Source organism: Pocillopora verrucosa, chromosome 8 (assembly GCF_036669915.1).
Source record: "Pocillopora verrucosa isolate sample1 chromosome 8, ASM3666991v2, whole genome shotgun sequence".
NCBI lineage: Eukaryota > Metazoa > Cnidaria > Anthozoa > Scleractinia > Pocilloporidae > Pocillopora > Pocillopora verrucosa.
The window spans coordinates 16,138,799-16,158,769 of record NC_089319.1 but is presented as its reverse complement, the minus strand read 5'-3'; the positions used below and the strand labels follow the sequence as shown (position 1 = coordinate 16,158,769).

Here is a 19,971-nt window from a genome sequence, read left to right as displayed (position 1 = left end):
TAAGAATATACCGCTCTCCTAGAGTGCCAGTTAGTCAATTCTGCACTGCTCTAAGGCAAACACTCATGCTATCTTCAACCAAGTTTAATGTGTTTATTGGAGACTTCAATATCAATTGGCTCAATGAATATCAACGAAGACCACTTTATGATCTCTTTGTCAAGGAAAACAACTATAGACAGCTAGTGTCCTGTTATACAACAGATAATAAGACTTGTATTGATCATGTATATACAAATTTGCCTGAAACACATGAGAATGTCAACATATTAGAAACATATTTCTTTGATCATAAAGGAATTTGTGCAGTAATTTGCTGCTTCAGCTAAATAATAAATTGGCTCCTTAAGTTCCCATAGTGGCCAACATAGCATTCAAAACAATTAAACTAACTCTATGCAACTAAAAGTATATAATTGTATTGTTAATTGTTTTAACTTAACAGATCAATAGAGATACTGCCAACATGTCTCAGTCATCGGACTCATCACCAAAGTAAGTATACCTTTAACAATGCTTTTTTTTCATGTGTAAGATGTTTATATGGAGTCTTGTTTTTCAATCATTATAAGAATTTACATGTGCCTATTCTTCTCTTTTCCAGAAAAAATTATCAAGAGTCCAAATCTACATGTAAGTAACCACAGTATTTCATTCAATACTTTTTTGCCTAACAAACAACTACATACCGGTTACTCTGGACCACAGTAACAATTCTATGTAATACCTATAGTATTTAGTACTTATTCAAATTTAAATGAATTCTAAACTAGTAGCGGTAACTTTAAAAGTCCATGTCAGTCTTACACTTAGTTTGATACTTAGCAAAGACCACTATACAATAGCAATTCCAGTAATGAAGGTTTTGTTAATTATTTCACTAAGTGAGATTGCATTCTAGTCTCACATTGTATACTCTGGGCAGAGACTTAATATCACTAATGCTTCAAAGTAATTGAATGCATACTTCTTTACCAATCTAATAACTGCTTAATTTTGTAACATAGTTAGTAGAGGGGACTGGTTGGGAAACCCGGTGAACTTCAAAGGAGGAACTCTGTGTTCTGATTTTCGAGTGATCACGTGTTCACGACAGTGCACACACACACAAAGCAAGATGGCGTATTGAGTAGCGTTATTCCGTTTGTAGAACAAAATTGTTTGATATTCAGGCGAAAGAAGAATTCGTTGAAATCAGATACTAGAAATATAGCATCCTGGGGAAATTATGCCCGGCGACAACTGCGCTGTGTTTGGCTGTGGGACCAGCAGAAGGACGAAAGGCATTGGAATTTGGAAGTTGCCTGCACCAAAGGACGAGGCTCACAAGAAATGGAGACAAGAGTGGCTGAACGAAATTACAAAGACAAGAGAAAGCGATGCTCCATTTAAAGTCTTAGTAGCGAAGGACAGGATCTTTACCTGCGAAAAACACTTCGAACCTGAGGACGTTGAAATATGTAAGTAGCTCGAACTTGTACGAGCGAGTGTAGACTGTCACGGTGTCAATTTGTGTTTAGATATCAGTCCTGTATATTCTGTGTAGTCGTGTTAGTGGTGCAATTCAGGCGATTTTTACTAGACATTGACTGTATATGGGGTTTTTCCATCCATTGTATCGCCGTTAAAACTTGGCGTGTAATTTTTTTATTTTGTTTATAGTTCATTCAGAGAAAATGACTAAGAAGAAGGCTCGGTTTGGTGCTCTTCCCAAGTTGAACATGCCGAAAAAAACTCACGAGACTCCAAAACCCGAGCAAAGACCTGAGAGAACCATTGTCCGGGATCTGATCAAGAAGCCGCAAGTTCATTACAAGACTTTCACGGAGGTTTGTCAGCGCTTGACTAAGCTAAAGAGCCTTCAAAACTGGAACATTGGAACATTTTCTGACAGAGCTGTCTTAAAACAGGTAGAGATTCCATATGTGCTTCCGAAGTTTGAAATCGTTGTGGATGATAGTCTAGCATTTACAGTAAGAGTTTATGGCTGTTATTTTCCAGAGGATCATCCTGTGTACCTTGATTAACGGCGTACAGTCAGGAATATATCCATACATAGTCTTGCTGAACTGTTGGGGGAGAACTACAGTTTGTGTTGTGGAGTTGACACACTAGAGATGACAAGCACACTGTTTCATCATGTTGTTCCCATGAGTGAGGGGTTAGAGGAAGACAAACAGTTTCCACACAAAGGTTACTGGAGAGTAAAGGACTGTTTGATTATATGTGGAAAACTTGAAAAGGTGTGCAGTGCATGCGTGGAGTACCAAAAGTGTTCTGAAAAAGCGAAGAAGGCAAAAGACAAGCATCAGTTAACACCTGCTCATGTCAATGCTCCTATATCAAAGACTGATCCAGAGAGGATCAAACTGACTCTGCGACAGCAAAGGCTGCGATGTTATGAACTTGAAAGAGAGCTCAATGAAATGCGCAATGAATTACAGAAATCAAGCATTGAAGTAGACCATGAACTGAGCAATGACTTCGTTAAACTATTTGATTCAGCGGACAATGAAATAACTCCCTTTATGAATCTTTTCTGGCAACAGCAAAAGAAATTGTTTTCAAGTAGCTGCACTGGTGTACGTTATCACCCAATGGTGATTCGCTTCTGCTTGTCCCTTGCGGTAAAGTCACCTTCGTGCTATGAGGAACTTCGAAAAAGCAAGGTTTTGGTTCTTCCAAGTCAGCGACGTTTGAAGGACTACCGAAACGCTATAAAGCCACAACGGGGCTTTCAAGAGGAAGTGATTGAGCAACTCAGGACTGAGACTGACTGGTATTTTGATGTACAACGATATGTTGTTCTCCTGTTTGACGAAATGAAAGTTATGGCAAACCTTGTACTTGACAAGACAACTGGTGAACTGATTGGCTTTACCGATCTTGGAGACCCAAACTTGAACTTTGGAGTTCTTGAGAAGGTTGATGATGTTGCTACGCATGCCCTTGCTTTCCTTGTACGCGGAATTTGTACAGAGCTTAAATTTGGCTTGCCTCACTTTGCCACTACAGGTGCTACTGCTGCTCAGTTGTTGCCATTGTTTTGGGAAGCTGTCTGTATCCTTGAGACCTCTTGCAACTTGTGGGTTATTGCTGCCACATCTGATGGTGCTTCACCCAACAGGAGGTTTTATCGGCTTCACAAGTCACTTGATGGGCAATCAGATAAGGATGTTTGTTATCGTACAACAAATTTGTTTGCACCCCATCGTTAGATATATTTCTTCTCGAATGCCCCACACCTGGTCAAGACAACAAGGAACTGTCTGATGCATTCAGGCTCTGGAAAGTCCACAAGATACATGTGGAACAATGGTCTCTCTCTATTGTGGCAGCACATTACACAAATTTTCTATCAAGATTTGGACAATGGTTTGAAACTGTTGCCTAAGTTGTCATTTGAACATGTCAACCTAAATGCATACTCTGTTATGCGAGTGAACCTAGCAGCTCAAGTCCTTAGTGCATCTGTGGCTGCAGTGTTAAAGGAATTTGGGCCACCAGAGGCAGCAGCAACTGCAAAACTCTGTGAAATGGTTGATGGCTTTTTTGATTGTCTGAATGTTCGGAGTACCACAGAATATCAGAGGAAGCGCAAGCCATTCGTAGCCCCTTACAGATCTGATCAAGATGAAAGGTATTACTGTTTTTTAACACCTGAATGGAATAAAATGTAGTTGTTTTAGTCATCTCTACTTTGCTTCTCTTTGTGAGAAGTTTCAGCACAACACAAAATTTGTTTAATTTTTTTTTCCATAATTCTATTGCTGTATACTTATTTCTATGAAAATTTTTTCCAGTGAGGTTATCATTATTTCATTGGTATATACTAAAACAGTGGATAGCATAGATTTTTGTGTGTGCCCAGATTGCTATCCATTCTCATTTGTGGCTCAGTAAATGTCCACCACTAGGCACATCCACTTTAGGTGAATAATGTCATTGTTATTGTAAATTTATGAGCAGCAGATGACAATCAATAGTATTAAATGTTACTTTGACAGATACGAGTGTCAGTGTTGACAGCTGAGAGTAGTTAATAGATAATTACTGAGGTTCGCAGCATTATACCCAATAATGCTGCGAACCTCAGTAATTAACTATTATAATTATTGACCCTCATAAAATCCTATTGTTCTCTCTCTGCATTACATCGACGATTTCAGTCGCCCCTTCATATTGATGTTTTGGTACACCAACAATGCAGCTGGCAAGCATTGTCCAGTAATAATACAAATTGCATAATCCTTTTTCATTCCCCAATTCAGCCATTGTTAACTACTTGCAAAGATGATATAATCATTGACTCTCATGAAATCCTACTATTTTCTCTCTCCAACAATGCAATTAGCACGTATTGTCTAGTAGTTATACAAATTACATAACCCTTTTCATTTCCCGGAATTTAGTCATTGTTAAATCCTTGTAAAGATTATGTAACTTTCCACATCTTTCAGGTGTGTGATTGAATTTCATGCAAACGTAATTTGCATTGTATATTAACGCAATGCACTTGGTTATTTGAGTTGTTTGTTGGAAGGCAAAGAGTTGCTACTGTTTTGAAGCTTGATGGAGGATTCTTCGGAAGACGAATCTGCCATTTTCATAACGCAGAGCCAGAGGTCGGAAAATGCCGCTGCCGTTGAAGGTAATTACGCTTTAACTTTTTGGGGGTCATTTTTAAACGACTAAGAAAAGCTTTCCTTGTATTTTGTTATTGTTTATAGAAGAGCAAAGATTCAGAAAACCAATTACGTCTGTTGAGTGTGAAAAATTTGAAGAAAGTTGGGTGTCAGACTCAAGTCGTCGAAAATGGGCGTGGGTGCTGAAAGTCTTTGATCAGTGGATGGTTGAGAGAAATAAAGCCGTAAATGAAATGAGTTATAGTGGTGAACCGTTGATAAACGAGAATCTAGATGAAATGTCTGAAGAGCAGCTGGATTTTGTCTTGGCTCGATTTATTGCCGAAGTTAGAAAAGAAGATGGACAAGAATATCCAGGAAAGACTTTATATGAAATGATAAGTAGTATTCAAACGTTTTTACGTGTGAAATGTAAGAGAAATGTAACTTTGATTGACAAAACAGGTTGTAAATTTAGAAGTTTGAATTCAGCTTTGAATTTTCAAATGAAAGAAAAAGCTGGGCAAGGAATAGGCTTAGTTGTCAACAAGGCTAATCTTATTACGGAGGAACAAGAAAACTATTTGTGGGAAAACGGGTTTTTAGGGAGCGACAACGCAGAGCTGCTTTGCCACACTTTGGTCTGGGTTTTTGGCATTCAGTTTGCTCTAAGGGCTGGGCAGGAACACAGGAATTTGAGATTTAAAAACTCACAGTTATCGCTACAAAGTGACGAATCGGGTAATGAATTCTTACAGTATATGGAGGATATCAGTAAAACTAATAATGGCGGTTTGAGCCATTTGCGTATCAAAAGGAAAGTTGTTCGGGCATATAAGAACTTAACCAATGTAGAGCGTTGCCCAGTTGAGCTGTATAAGAAATACGTATCTCACGTGCCGAAAGAAATCAGTGACAACGCATTCTATTTGCGGGCTTTGCCAAAGCCAAAAGGGGACGTATGGTATTATAATAAAACTATGGGGAGGGAAACGTTAGGGAACGTAGTTAAGAATATTATGCGAAGAGCAGGTTTTGAGGGGCACTTTACAAATCATTCTCTTCGACGAAGTTGCGCCACGCGATTGTACGAAGGTGGTGTGCCAAAACAAGTTATTGTAGAAACCACTGGTCACTGATCATGTGATGGGGTTAGGGAGTATCAGTGTACCTCATCAACACTTGAAAGGAAAGCAAGTGAAATCTTGCAGGGAGCGACTCCTAAGAGGGCAGAAATAGACGTCAAGGAAAAAAATGAAAAACTGTTTAACAATGATGTTGAGCAAAAATATGATGGACAAAGGGAAGAAACAGGGTTACAGGGGTTAAGCGAAAAGGTTTTAGACGAAAACCAGAGCGAAGATTATAATCAGTCAGTTGTAATTAGTACTCACAGTACGAAAATTGTTATTTCTTACAAGTGAGAAAGACTGTCATTGTCAGATGTGCCCTAAATAAACTGTAAAATGTTTTCGTCTGTACGTCTCCTGGAATGGTACTTCTCATGGTGTATTCATTTACTTTTTAACTTCAGATCTTCATCATAAATTATGCGCGGACATTCGCGAATTTTCAAAAATTACTGAGTGGAAAAGTAACGAAGTAAATACCACAGTCATGCAGCAATATTAAAAATATTGCTGGAAGCAGGCTGCATTATTAAAAATATTGCAGTGCAGCCAGCCCACTGCAATATTGAACGTTTTAGCGCGTGTAGGATTACCCCTAATAATTTCCCTTATATTTCATATAATCAAAAAGGACCGCCACCGTTTTCCTCAGACAGTTGGACTTGACTGAACATGAATACTTTCTCAGGCTGAAATCGCCGATATAATGCTGAGAGAGAACAATAGGATTTTATGAGGGTCAGTAATTATTTGGTGTTACTAACATTTTTGGTTGCCACTTGGTTTCAGGTTTAAGTTTCTACTGAATTTCTTGGAGTATCTGAGGAAATGGAAGCAGCAAGAATGCCAGATCCCGTATGTTCCTTTCCTGGCAGACCTACGAGGGCTTCCAGATAACAGTGTATTCTGCAATTGAGGCAACCAAATTCCTGCTTCATGAAGGGATGGAGTTCGTGCTCACAGAGCGTTTCTGCTGCTTGTGTAGATTATGTAATACATAACCTCCCACATATTGAAGACCAGCCTTCTCTCTCTCTGATAACAGAGTTTGGGTTGGATGATTGCTGCTACAACAAGCCTTCGTGGACAGCATACCAGCATACTATCTGCCACCTTAGTTGTTAATAATGTTGCAGCATTGTGGGATAGTCCTGAAAAAAACTTTGTGGACTGCAATGGCACTTGACCATAATATTTTCCATAAAACTTCTCGATGTCCCCATTTTTCAAATATCCATCATAAATTGTTTTCAGCACGGTAAATTCATCAGTTCCCTCATCAAATTGTTTGAATTGGTACAAATTCAACTCATTCCTAAGGCTTGGTGCAAAAGCTCTGCCTCTGTTTACAGCCTGTATGGCATATTTTACAATTTCAGCAAGACTGCTTGGAGTGAGAGTCGTCCGTTCCTGTCTGTCGTTTTCATTAGGGTTATGCTTAGAAGCTCTGTGTCTCTGGTAGCCTCCTCTTGTCTTGTATTTCTTTCCACATTCACTACAAACGAAATCTGCCGATTGAACCTGTGGTAAAAACGATCACAAAGTGGTCTTGGTCATTACCGCAAAATGCATGGACATTTATGGCCTTCAAAGTTAATTTAAGCTTACGTTTACGTACAGTTTTGTCATCTAGCTCGACAGTATCTTGGCGATACAAAATTTCGCGTAGTTAACTTGTCAACGTTGGGTATGATGGTCAAGTTGTTGTCAAAGAGTCGCGTATGGCACACTTAGGGTCACTACAGCCGAAATAGGCCGAAGAATTCACATAGAATATACTTACATCAATCGCTGTAGTTGAAAAGTGTTTCTCGATTGCTTCATCCTCCTTTAACATGTTCAAAATCGTTTCAAAATCGTCTCCAAACACGAAGAGTTCGTTTGTAGCATCCGCCATCTTGTTTGTTGTGTGCACGGTCAGAGTCACGTGACGGGTCAATTCAACTCTATTGTTTGGGCCTTTGAAGTTCGCCGGCTTTCCCAACCAGTCCCCTTTACTAACTATGCTTTCAATTTTCAGCTCTTGAAGGACCGCATCAAATGGAACAACAAATTACTTTGACCTCAAGCTCCAGACGTCTGACGATAAAACTGTTTGCCTTGTTTGTTTTTCACCACCAAAACAGAGCGTTCTTCTAACTGCATATGAAAAAAGATCACCAGTTAAAATAGCAGCCAACTTGAACCCTAAAAAACGACTTAACAGCGACTTAGAAGAGTACACAGTTCCTAAGAGTGCTAAAATAATGCCAACTGAGCTAAAGTTCAACTTCAATGAGAATCTAATTGACAATCATTTACATGCAGTCAGTCAAGCACTTCAAGCCAACATCTATACCACTGTAGACCTTAAGGTCAAAGTCATTATCAAAGAAGAGAATAAGAATCCCATTGTTCAAGACACAAAAACCAGATACAAGTGTGACACACTAGTGGGTGATGAAACTGGATGTGCTAAGTTGGTGTTATGGGAGAACACAATAAATCAAGTGGCAAGAGGAAAGTCCTACCATTTCAAAAATGATGATGAGAAATATCTGAACACCAATGAATCCACAACAGTTGAAGAAATAGATGATATTCAGAATATCAACGCTGACGCACCAGAAATCAAGAATAATCTCCTCAAAGTGAAAGTGGTAGGAGTAAACATAAAGAAGTCACCATCTTGCTTGGCCTGCAACCACACATTTCCAACTAAAAAGCAACCAGCACCAGATGAAGAAGAAATAACCTGTACCAATTGTAACATCACAACACTAACATCTTTCTGTAACACAAAGATGGTGGCACAAATAATTGTTAAAACTACTACTCAAGAATTAGATACCTATACATGTTTCAATGATGGCATCGAGAGTTTTCTCAAGAATGTAAAATCTCCTAAATCTTTGACACAAATAGAACCAGCAGAACTTAAATTCCTCCTCTTAAAATCTGGTCAACACACCATAATAGTTGACAAAAAGGCAAAAATCATAGCCCAATTTCTACCTGCCCCTAGTCACCAGTCAACTGAAACACCCTGGGGGGCAGGAGGAGGCTTTTTGTTCATATACTGAAAGAGAAAATGTTACTTCTGCAGTAAGAACTGAGAGTTCACAAATATTCTGATATTAATAATGTTTAATTGATTATTTTCTGTGAAACTCACGACTACTGTTTTTCACATTGAGTTCAGCAAAAAAAAGGCAACACTCGTCAGTTTGTTACAAGAATGTGAAACTGTGCACATTCAGAGGTGTGGCAAATAATGGTATCTACTAAAACTAGAACACCGGAACATCCACTAACAATGTTAGTGAACAGTTAGAATTAGGGTTGGAATTGGTGGTTAGTGGTGAGCGATTAGCAGCTATTGTTTGCATTTACTGTTTTTGGTGGTTAGGATTTTTTTACAACAGTGTTCCTGGTTTTAGTACACGCCAAAAGTAGTGTAGCTGTGTTTGTAGTTAATAATTTCAAAAATGCAATCATTGCATCTACAAGCAGAACAACTATCTAATTTCAAACCATGAATTATGTAAATCGCCAGACGATGCACAAGATTGTGTTTTCTTATGTTGCAGTTTAAAAAAATGAATGCAGTTTTTCATAACCTCATTTATACTCGCCTCTTGTAAAAAGTTAACAAAGGTTGCTGTTAATTTTGTTAAAAGGCATTTATATTGCTTAAATTGCCAGTGAATGCACAACTTCAGTTCTGTTTAGTTATCTTGGGGTTAAAAAAAAACTGGATGCAGTTTTTTATAACCTAATTTATACTGGACTCATGTGAACAGTTAACAAATGTTCATGTTGATTTTGTTAAAAAGCATTTACATTCCTTAGAGTACATTACAGGTTGAAAGCAGCCAAAGTCGAATTGTGAGCCAAAGATAATTACTTAAATCCACACAATTAAAGCGTTACATTAGCCTCACTTTATATCGTAGTTAAAACAAAACAACCTCTTTGTATCTACAAATATGCAAAGATGACTTGAATAAACCGTTACTGTTATTTCTTTACAACTAAATAGTGTTACAGCCTTCCAAGCTTCAACCTTGGTTCATTATCTCTTTTCACTGAAGTGTGATCCAGGAAAGGTCTTTGGCACTTCATCATTCTTTAATATAAAGTCTTCAAATGCCAACAAGACATTGCCCCAAATTTTGCTGAACACGAATAATATAAATAATATTTATCAAATTTTCAACCCAAGCAACAACCTTAGGCCACAACACTTTACCTTCACTGTCAGAAAAACTTTTCCCTCTACCATTCTTTTTTTATTTATTTTTTTTAACGAAAATCCACATTCATTTTCCCATCTTTGTCCTTGTGCTCACATCCAACCCTTTTCCATTTGATCCTTTGACAAACACCTGACCTTTGTTGACTTCAACTTCATGCACCAATTCCCATATTAAAATCTTTACTTACTATAGCTGAAACCACGTGCACTCCCGCGAGTGCTATTTTTAGAGAAAGTAATTCCCTCAAAAGCTGTGTTCATTCAGTCAAGTAAAGAAGGTTGGCTGAGTCTAGAATCCGGCTTACCAGGGATGTTAAAATTTGTTTTTACCTCCTTTTCAAAAAATAAATAAATAAATAAGAATTAACCTTTAACCTTCCAATTCCGAATGCCTTTAATTATGCTGGATGTAACTGTGGTTACTTTGGTGAGGCAACTCACCATTTTTTCATTAGGGTAAAGGAAAATCTACTGACAGATAAAAATTCTCATGTTCACCAGCACTTATATACCTTTCCAAATTGTGAACAAAAATGTTCAGTTCAGTGTTTTGTTATTACACTTAGTATCTACATTACTGTGCTTAGAAGTGTTACCTTCAGCTAGAGGTTTTTGTGACTTAAGTTTGCTTTAAAACCTTGCTAGTTTTTGGTTAGTGAGGTAAGAAGGAAAGGAATTGCATTGTAGAGTACTTAAAAGTTTTTTTGTCCTGTTTTAAACTGGGAGTTGTGCTGTTTGTTTGTTTGTTGAAAAACACAACCACATCTATGGAACTCCAGAACTGTCTCATAATGCTTTTTTCTCTTACATTGGTTTTATTTCATTATACTCTGTACCTCTGTCTTTATACTCAATGCTATTTTCATGATATAGGGTGCAGAGCTCATTACATTCGGTTCAAACACCGTTATATCTGGTGCTTTTCCAATATGTTCGGTTTACACACCATTACATTTGGTGCTTTTTCCATTATATTTGGTTCCTACACTGGCACAAGTATGCTATATAAAGAGACTTGAGTTTTAAGCCACAGCACTAGCTCTTGTAAAAAAGCTACTCACAACTGATGAAGGATTCAATCGTTTGGTTCCAAAACCAGTATTGCATTAAAAAGCATGCCAAACAGTTCTCTTTAGAACTCCAGCCAAGTGCCCAAATTATCACTGATCAAGTCATCTAAAAGACCACATAATGATGATGGTCCAACTACAGAGACTCCAGCCACAGAACCAGCTCCTAAAAAACACAAAGCTGACAAGGGTGGAAAATCCATCCAGAATTGCCATACTACACTGGAGACCAGATGGGCCAAATGTAAACTGTCACTCCAAGTCCTGAGAAAACATGCAGTATTCCAGACAGCCTTCAACCAGATCAGTCACAGAGCCCATAGGAGCTGCTTACCGTCATGATCAAACAACAGGAAAAAAATTAGCAGCAAACAATCAGGTCATTAAAGACCAGCGGCACCTACTAGATAACCTGTGCTTGACAGACAAGCGCAGTTCTCAGGTTTCCAGAATCCAGACTGCATGTCAACAAAGCCAGACCTAGACCTAAACCTCAAAAAAACACACTATGTTCAACGAACTTGTAGTTTTGCTTCAATGTAGGCTCAATTATGCAAGCTATAGAAAATGTTTTGTCAACTTAGGGATACAGTGAATGCAAAAAAAAAGCAGAGTTAAACCTTACATTTGTGTGTCTTTCTCTGACTCTAAATACGTTCCAACAAATAATAAGAAACACTTCCGTAGACAAAACAGCCTCAATAAACTTTTTAACTCAAATCACTAGAACTTGCCCGCTCTTATCTTAAAAGTTGCAGAAGTAAAGCAAGAAGATCATAAAACCAAGAAGAATCCTGAAAAGACACACTGAAGATTTCATGGCCCAACAAGAAAACAAAACTTTGGAGGTGAGTATGATAATGTCAAAACAAGACTGTCGTGGCAGGCAAGCAGCTTTTTTAATATGTTACAAATGTTTTACTTTTTTAGGACCATACCGTTGCTTATATCTGTCTTGAGTGCCAAGATGACATGGTTGATTATGAAAGAATTCTTGAAGCCCAAACCCAACAGAAAATTTACTGGACTCGCGTTTTTTTCAAGCTCCTAAAACTTGTTAAAGAGGAAAACCTGAAAACTACAACTGAATTGGTTAAAGAATACATAAAAATCCAGAAGATATATAACATGAATCATATGAAGGGCATTAGAACGTTTGTAAATAAAATACGAGTAAAACTTATATTTGTGTCATGTCTTATTAGTTGTAGATTTATTCGATGATGGCAAAAAGAAAGTATGATGATGTGGAGGAAGAGGATAGTATCTCGGATGACCTATTAAATCAACATTATGATGACCTTGAAAAACAACAGTATGGTGGGGAAATATCTGACGATCAACTCGATGAATTTTATGATCAATTGGACCAACAACAATTGGATGCCCTCAATATAGACTTGGGTGTGGAACAATCAGGTGGTGCTCTCTTTAACTTTGAATTTCAAAATGCTGGATTCCGGAAAAATTGGAAAAAGACAGCGGATAAACAAAGATATGAGGCCACCCTCAAGCAGACACGAACTCCATCCCATGTCGATAATATCGGAAAAGAAATTACAAATGCGTTAGCGAGGTAAGAATTTAAAAAATGTGTTGAAAAAAAGTTTCAGGGGATAGACTCTTATCAAAATTTATTTTGGGTTATTGTTTAGGTCGATAAGGAAACAAATTCAGCAAAAGAAAGGTTCATCTCATGGCGCGTTCCATTTCACCTTACAATCCGATCAATTCGCCAACGCCCAACAATCAGCCACATTCAAAGTAGAAGAAATCATGAAGAATTCAGAACGCTTTGAAAATTACATGACTACCATGGCCAATAAATTGAATTTAGGAGAATCAGTTAAATCCTCTTCTAAGTTTAACGCCGACCTTACCTTTATTTGAATGCCTAAAGGTGGTAAAAGTGGTAGACAAAAAGCTCTAGTGGGAAAGCGATCCTTGGCAGAAGTTTTAAAAAAGAAACATTCAGTGGTTCAAATTACAAATTCAGACAAATTGTGTTGTGCAAGAGCCATTTGCGTCGCAAAAGCATGGATCCATAAAGATGAGGGATATCGACAGAAAATCAATTACGAGAATGTAAAAAGATGTGAGACTGTTCAATCAGGAATGGCTCATTAACTCCATGAAGATGTGGGGGTACCTTTGGGGGCATGCGGGCCCAAAGAATTGAAAACATTTCAAGACTTCCTAGCACCAAACTACCAATTGAAAGTGATGGCAACTTCCTACCCCTACGTGATGGTATTTGTAGGCCCAAAAGCACCCCATATTATCCGCCTCTTGCTCCAGAAGCACAACGACTCTGAGATTGGTCACTATGACATTTGCACATCTTACACTGGTTTTATAGAACGATCCTATTTTTGTGATCAGTGCAACAAGGGATTTGATCATAATGACTTCAGACATCATCCATGTGAGGGTCAAAGATGTCATGCATGCAAGCAAGTAGAATGTGGCGCAAAACCTGATTAGGCCTTATGCGAAGTACCCTGTTATTCTTGTTGCCGAAAGTTTCACAGTCAGACATGTTATGACATGCATAAGGAGAAAAAGATCTGTGACAGCATTGTTCAATGCCCTATGTGTCGTAAGGAGTTTGAACCCTCAGTGTCAAAAGAACCTCACCAATGCTACTTTGACAAATGCTTCATATGCCATGAATATGGAAAACTTACAGAACACAAATGCTTTATACAACCTGTGGCAGCCAAAGAAGATCAAAGAAAAAAACCAAAGCAACCCTGAAACGCCATAGAAAAAAAATCCCTTGGCCTCGGTGTGATGTTTTAAGTTTGTTTATTCTTTTTTATGGATTGCATTCTGTATTGTTCTCAGAGTAGTTTTGTTTATGATGTTGAACTAATTCCGGTACCTTTTTCAAGTTCGGTCAATGCTCTTTCTGCATACTTACAATAGGTTATATGATTGCTCTTTTACAAGGCATGCATCTGTTGATCACACATGCCTTAGACTTGGGTCTTGTTGTCTAAGAGAATATCTCTTTAAAATTAGAGACCTTACGCAACAGGACGGCAGAATGAGGACGGCGACCGTGGACCGCGCGAGTACTGGTCCGAGCACACGAGGGTTGACGTTGCCGTCCTAAACGTAAACAAACCTTACGCAATACAACACGACATGCACAGGCCCCGAAGGAAAAATGGCCACCTTCAGGGAGGCAAGAGAGGCTCTTTTGCTTGCTAATGCCTTGGATTTGATCGCCGATGAAGAAATGCTGTTACTCTACGACGTTCACACTTCAAAGAATCTTGACATTCCTTACTGGAAGTACGAAAAATTCAATCTGGACTCTCTTTCCGACGACGAATGCAAAAGCGAATTCCGTTTCTTAAAACATGATATCTACAATCTGCTCGACGTTCTGGATCTTCCTGACAAAATTACCTGCCGAAATCGATTTTATGTTTACAGTGATGAAGCGCTATGTTTGTTTCTGCGTCGTTTTGCCTTTCCATGCAGGTACAAAGACCTTGTTCCCCGATTTGGAAGGCCTGTACCGCAATTATGTATGGTGGTGTCTGAGATGATGGATATTCTTTATGCCTGCTTCGGACAGTTGTTTTCTGGTATTAATCAGCCATGGCTATCACAAGCAAATCTAGTTGATTTTGCAGAAGCTATCTACAATAAAGGAGCCGCCCTTGACAACTGTTGGGGATTTATAGACGGAACTGTACGACCAGTTGCTAGGCCTGGCGAAAACCAAAGAGTATTGTACAATGGCCACAAGAGAGTGCATGCGATAAAGTTTCAAAGTGTAGTTGCACCAAATGGTCTGATCGTAAACCTTTTTGGACCTGTGGAAGGATGCAGACACGACAGCGGAATGTTAGCCATGTCTGGTTTGTTGCCAATGTTAGAAGCTCACTGTATATCTCCAACAGGCCAACCGTTATGTTTATATGGTGACCCTGCATACCCCTTGAGGGTCCACCTGCAGGGTCCATTTAAGGGTGCTGCCCTAACAGCACCACAGCAACTGTTTAACAAATCGATGAGTAAAGTAAGAACAGCAGTAGAGTGGGTTTTTGGTGACATTTTAGAGTACTTTTCGTTTTTAGATTTTAAAAGAAATCTTAAGGTTGGACTCAGTGCAGTAGGAAAAATGCATATCATTTGTGCCCTGTTGAGAAATGCCCACTCATGTACATATGGGTCGACAACTTCTTCTTTCTTTGGTGTTGAACCGCCTCCATAAGACCAGTACTTTATTTAAGGAAATGTTATCAGAGATTCTTGTAAGATATGGGTCAATGCGCCCAGAGGAGGGAGGGGGGGAGGGTATAACTAATCATTGTTGCATGCCCTGTCAAGATTTCAGTGGCTCATACAGGCTTGTGAAGGACCATTTTGGATCCTATAATCAACAGAATTGTCAGACCAATCCAGTTTTTTAAAATTTTTATCAGTTTTATGAACCTGCTCAAAATTTTTACTTGATATATATTTTCACTGTACATGTGAATTTGACAATTTAAGTTTGGGCATGCTTAAAAAATTCTGAAGTTAACTTTATAAAAACTGAAAAGCAATTATAAATGCATTTTTAAAGCATTTTTCTTAACCATTAAATTTCTTGAATTAAAAGACAATTAACTCACTGTTAGTCTTATTTTGCTCTTTGTACAATGGAATAATATTAAATGTCTCAGCTGATCGATACATTGGATTATACACAATCTGTTACAGCTCACAGCAGATCATAAAAGCCAAGATAAAATTGGCAAAAATATATAATTAAGTTATATATGCATACATGTAAAAATGTAAATGTTTATATATATATATATATAGCTCTTTGGCATACAAAGCTTCGCTTTCATGTCCAAATTGAGCACTCTACTAGGATGAGTCATTGCTGCTAGCATTATGCATGCTCACTAGTTTATCTAGTTTGAGCACTCTGGCATGGCTTAGATGATACCACACGTGTGAGATCACTTGGGGTGGCTATATAGCCTTACCTCCATCTTAGCATCAGCACTGCACTGATGAGGCCCAGAAGGCCGAAACAGTACTGAAAGCTTCTCGGCCTCTTGGGTAAGGTTAAAAGGCTTATGAAAAGTTTATTTTCCTTGCTTTTGCAGCAATTGGTCAACATGGACAGCCAGGAAAGTGAAAATATCAGCCAGTTTACTACAGATAACTCGACAGCGAATCCAGGAGACGTTGTAGACGCAAGCGTGGTAGAAGGTTCACAGTCCTGGGGCGCAGACGTGGAAATCGAAATCCCTGAGGTACTAAAAAATCTGGAAAATAAGGGTGTGAAATTTCAGGCCGTGCCTTTTTTGAATGCTCCCAGTCAAAGTAGAATCACGAAGGATCGCTCTATTTATTTTAGCGTTGATACAACCGTCATATCGCAAATAATTCTCGAAGCTTTTGACGCGGCAGAAATCGATATTGACGCTATCACCGGAATCCAGAGAAAGGCGTCCAATAGATCTTGGATCGTGACTTTTAAGAGCCGTGCAGCTAAAGAAGCCGCTCTTGAAACACCTTTCGTCGTGATTGCCGGTCTCAAAGTGTTCCTGGGCAACTGCGAAAATCGTTTGGTCCTCGTCAAGATCCATGAAGCCCCCGCTGAACTACCCGACACTGCCGTGATTGGCCGACTCAGCCACTACGGTCGTGTCCTTTCATTTCGGCGCGACAAAATTGCACAACATATCGAGAATGGAGTAAGAACGGCTCGAATGGCGCTACATCGAACTATCCCTGCCAACATCAACATAGCTGGTGAACCTATCAAAATATGGTACCCAAATCAGCCAAAAGCTTGCCGGAATTGTGGAGCTACTGACCACATGGCCAAAGACTGCTCCGCAGTCCGTTGTTTTAATTGTGAATGCCCTGGGCATCGAGCTCAAGAATGTAAAGACTCGCCAAGATGTTCCGTTTGTTTGGCGGACAACCATTCCATGCCTCAATGCCCCTTCCTGCTCTTCAGCGCGAACGTCGATAGTGAGCCAACGCCACCTAAAACTGAAAAGGAAAAGGAACAAGAGCGAGCCCAGCGCGCCAAGGAAAGAGAAGAAAGGCAGAAAAAACTACAACAACAGAGAGAACATCAGCGACAACAAGAAGAACAACAGAAATTACTAGAAAAGCAGGAACAGCAAGAACAACAGAAACAACAAGATCAAGAGAAACAACGAGAACAACAACGCGACGAAGGTAGAAGAGAACGACCAAGAGAACGAAGAGACGAGCGAGGGAGGGACGATCGAGAAGAACGAAGAGATGACCGGAGAGACGGCAGAAGAGAGAGAGATAGAAGCGATCGAGATTATTATCGCGGCCATCGTGGCCGCGATAGATCTTCCCGCCGTGACTACTCTGGCTCCGAAACTGATGATGATGGATGGGAGAGAGTTAAACCTAGGAGAAGGCGGTACAGATATTGATTTTTTATTTATATTCAATGAGTAAGCTTAAAATAATTTCTCTAAATGTGCGAGGACTCGGGTCCTCCAGTAAAAGTCGAAAAATTATTCAAGAATTAAATTATTCAAACTGTGACATAATCCTTTTACAAGAAACACATGTCTCATGCAAAAAACAAGCGGAGGAATTCGAAATACTCTGGCGCGGCAAATGTCTGTGGTCCTTCGGGACTGGCAGGTCTGCCGGTGTTGCCATCCTCTTTTCTCTAAACTTTCCAGGCAAAATTATCCGTTTTTTGACCGATTCCGAAGGAAGAATATTGAGCTTACTCATTGACTACTATAATTCTAAACTAAATTTAGTGAACATTTACTCTCCCAATACTATTTCGGATCGTAAAAGTTTTTTCTCTTGTCTGCACAATTACTTTCTCCCCCAAGGGGACCTAGTGATCGGGGGAGACTTTAATTGTGTGGACAATGTCCTAGATAAATTAAATTGTTCCGCCATCCTATTGTCTGATCAAAAATTTCTCCGATCCCTTTGTGCTGACTTCTCACTTACAGACATTTGGCGCAAAAACAACCCGCGCAAAGTAACTTTCACCTGGTCCAATAAAGACCATACCCAGGCATCTAGAATTGACCGCTTTCTCGTCGCTAAAGGCTTAACCCTAGTAACGAAATGTAATATTCTTCCATGCGTATACGACCTATCCGATCATGACTTTGTAAAAATTGAACTAACGACTAACCCTTCTAATCACGGTCCTGGAATTTGGAAGTTCAACAGCTCTTTACTCTCAGATGTAGAATTTAAAAACATTATGTCAAAATCGATTAACAACTTTAAGCTTAAAATCCCCGAATTCGCCTCCCTTCGCGAATGGTGGGATGCTCTAAAAATTGAAATCCGCAAAACAAGTATTTCATACTGTATCCGTAAACAGAGAACAGCAAATGCCAAAAGAATCCTAATTACTAAGCAATTAACCCATGCTAAAAACGCTTTACATTCTAATCGCTTAAATAACCCAGGTGTAATTAGCGATTTGGAAAGCCAATTGTCCTCTCTGATCTCGAAAGAAGCCGAAGGAGCTAAAGTCCGCTCCCGAGCACAATGGTTCGAAGAAGGTGAGAAGCCAACACGCTATTTCTTCCGTCTGGAGAAAAAACGAGCTGACATGAATAGTTTTGAATCTTTTTTGACGAGAACGGTGTTCTCAGAAATTCTCAAAATGATCTTGAAAGAATTTTAACCAATTTTTACAAGAATTTATTCACCCAAGATCCTCTTGATATGCGAATTCAAACTGAAATAATTGACGGCCTCGAATTTTCACTGACTGATTATGAGCGCAATCTATGTGAAGGCCCTTTTTCTAATAAAGAATTACTTACTGCATTGGAAGGCCTTCAGACCGGCAAGTCACCCGATTCTGATGGTCTCCCAACAGAATTTTACTCGTGTTTTTGGAACGATTTGAGCGAATCTCTCCTTTCTGTTTTGAACGAGGCCTTTCTTGCTGGCTCCCTCGCGGATAGCCAGTACGAGGGCCTCCTACGACTCATCCACAAAAAAGATGATCGACGCCTCGCAAAAAATTGGCGCCCAATTTCCTTGTTAAACACTGACTACAAGTTAGCATCTAAAATCATCACTGAACGATTGAAAAAAGTCATGAACTCCATCGTGCATTCAGACCAAACGTGCGGCGTGGTCGGCCGCACTATCTTCTCAAATTTGGCCTTACTTCGTGATGCCCTCGACATGATTGACAAAACTAATGAACCGGGCATTCTCATTTCCTTAGATCAAGAAAAAGCTTTTGACCGAGTTGACCACGAATTCATGATGAGAGTATTGCGTAAATTTGGTTTCGGCCCCTCCTTTTGTGGGTGGGTCGAACTATTTTATTCTAAAGCCTTCTCTAGAATCATTGTTAATGGCTCCCTGTCCCCCCCTGTCCACTTAAGAAGAGGGGTGAGACAAGGATGCCCATTATCTCCTCTCCTTTATGTGCTAGTTTCAGAAGTATTATCAACGCAAATCCGTAATTGTAAAGATATTGAAGGTTTCCTGCTCCCCGGAGCAGGGGGCCTTCAATATAAAATATCCCAGTATGCTGACGATGCTACTTGCATCTTAAAATCCGAAAGATCTCTTTCTTCACTTCTCCGAGTCGTATCAAAATTTGAACAAGGATCTGGCGCTAAACTGAACACGTCCAAATCTGAAGCAATGTGGTTAGGGAAATGGTGAACTAGAATTGAATCTCCCTATGGCCTCAAATGGGTCACTAAAATGAGAGTGCTTGGTGTTTATTTCTCAAACGGCCTCGTCAATGTCGACGACGACAATTGGCGGGCCAAATTAGACAAACTAAGTTCGGTTCTAAATCTTTGGAAACAAAGAGACCTGTCTTTTATCGGTAGGACCTTAATTGTAAATACTTTAGGCGCAAGCCGTTTGTGGCACGTTGCTAAAGT

General features: G+C 39.3%; 3 protein-coding genes and 2 pseudogenes across 3 annotated transcripts; 4 read left to right on the top strand and 1 right to left on the bottom strand.

Moving 5' to 3' along the window:
- Nucleotides 1-1,228: 1,228 nt before the first annotated feature.
- On the top strand, nucleotides 1,229-6,723 carry LOC131778754 (transposable element P transposase; the record flags this gene model as incomplete). The annotated part of the gene is given in 4 exon segments (XM_066171299.1): nucleotides 1,229-1,460; nucleotides 1,663-3,640; nucleotides 6,545-6,592; nucleotides 6,594-6,723. Coding segments are annotated over 4 exon segments (2,388 nt in total), but the record flags the coding sequence as incomplete, so codon positions are not given.
- On the top strand, nucleotides 5,021-6,049 carry LOC131786603 (uncharacterized; annotated as a pseudogene).
- A 2-nt stretch (nucleotides 6,724-6,725) lies between the features above and the next one.
- On the bottom strand, nucleotides 6,726-7,652 carry LOC136283015 (uncharacterized; annotated as a pseudogene).
- A 6,582-nt stretch (nucleotides 7,653-14,234) lies between these two features.
- LOC136283132 (uncharacterized) lies at nucleotides 14,235-15,293 on the top strand. Its single transcript, XM_066171459.1, has one exon. The coding sequence runs from the start codon at nucleotides 14,235-14,237 to the stop codon at nucleotides 15,291-15,293; it is 1,059 nt and encodes a 352-aa protein (XP_066027556.1).
- Nucleotides 15,294-16,653: 1,360 nt separating this feature from the next.
- LOC136283092 (uncharacterized) lies at nucleotides 16,654-17,502 on the top strand. Its single transcript, XM_066171321.1, has one exon. It carries the CDS (start codon nucleotides 16,792-16,794, stop codon nucleotides 17,500-17,502), a length of 711 nt encoding a protein of 236 aa, XP_066027418.1. The 5' UTR covers nucleotides 16,654-16,791.
- Nucleotides 17,503-19,971: the final 2,469 nt, after the last annotated feature.

What these genes read in the sequence shown, in the direction of transcription:
- LOC136283092 (XM_066171321.1), top strand. Translation starts at nt 16,792, where the DNA reads ATGGCGCTACATCGAACTATCCCTGCCAACATCAACATAGCTGGTGAA.
- LOC136283132 (XM_066171459.1), top strand. Translation starts at nt 14,235, where the DNA reads ATGGCCACCTTCAGGGAGGCAAGAGAGGCTCTTTTGCTTGCTAATGCC.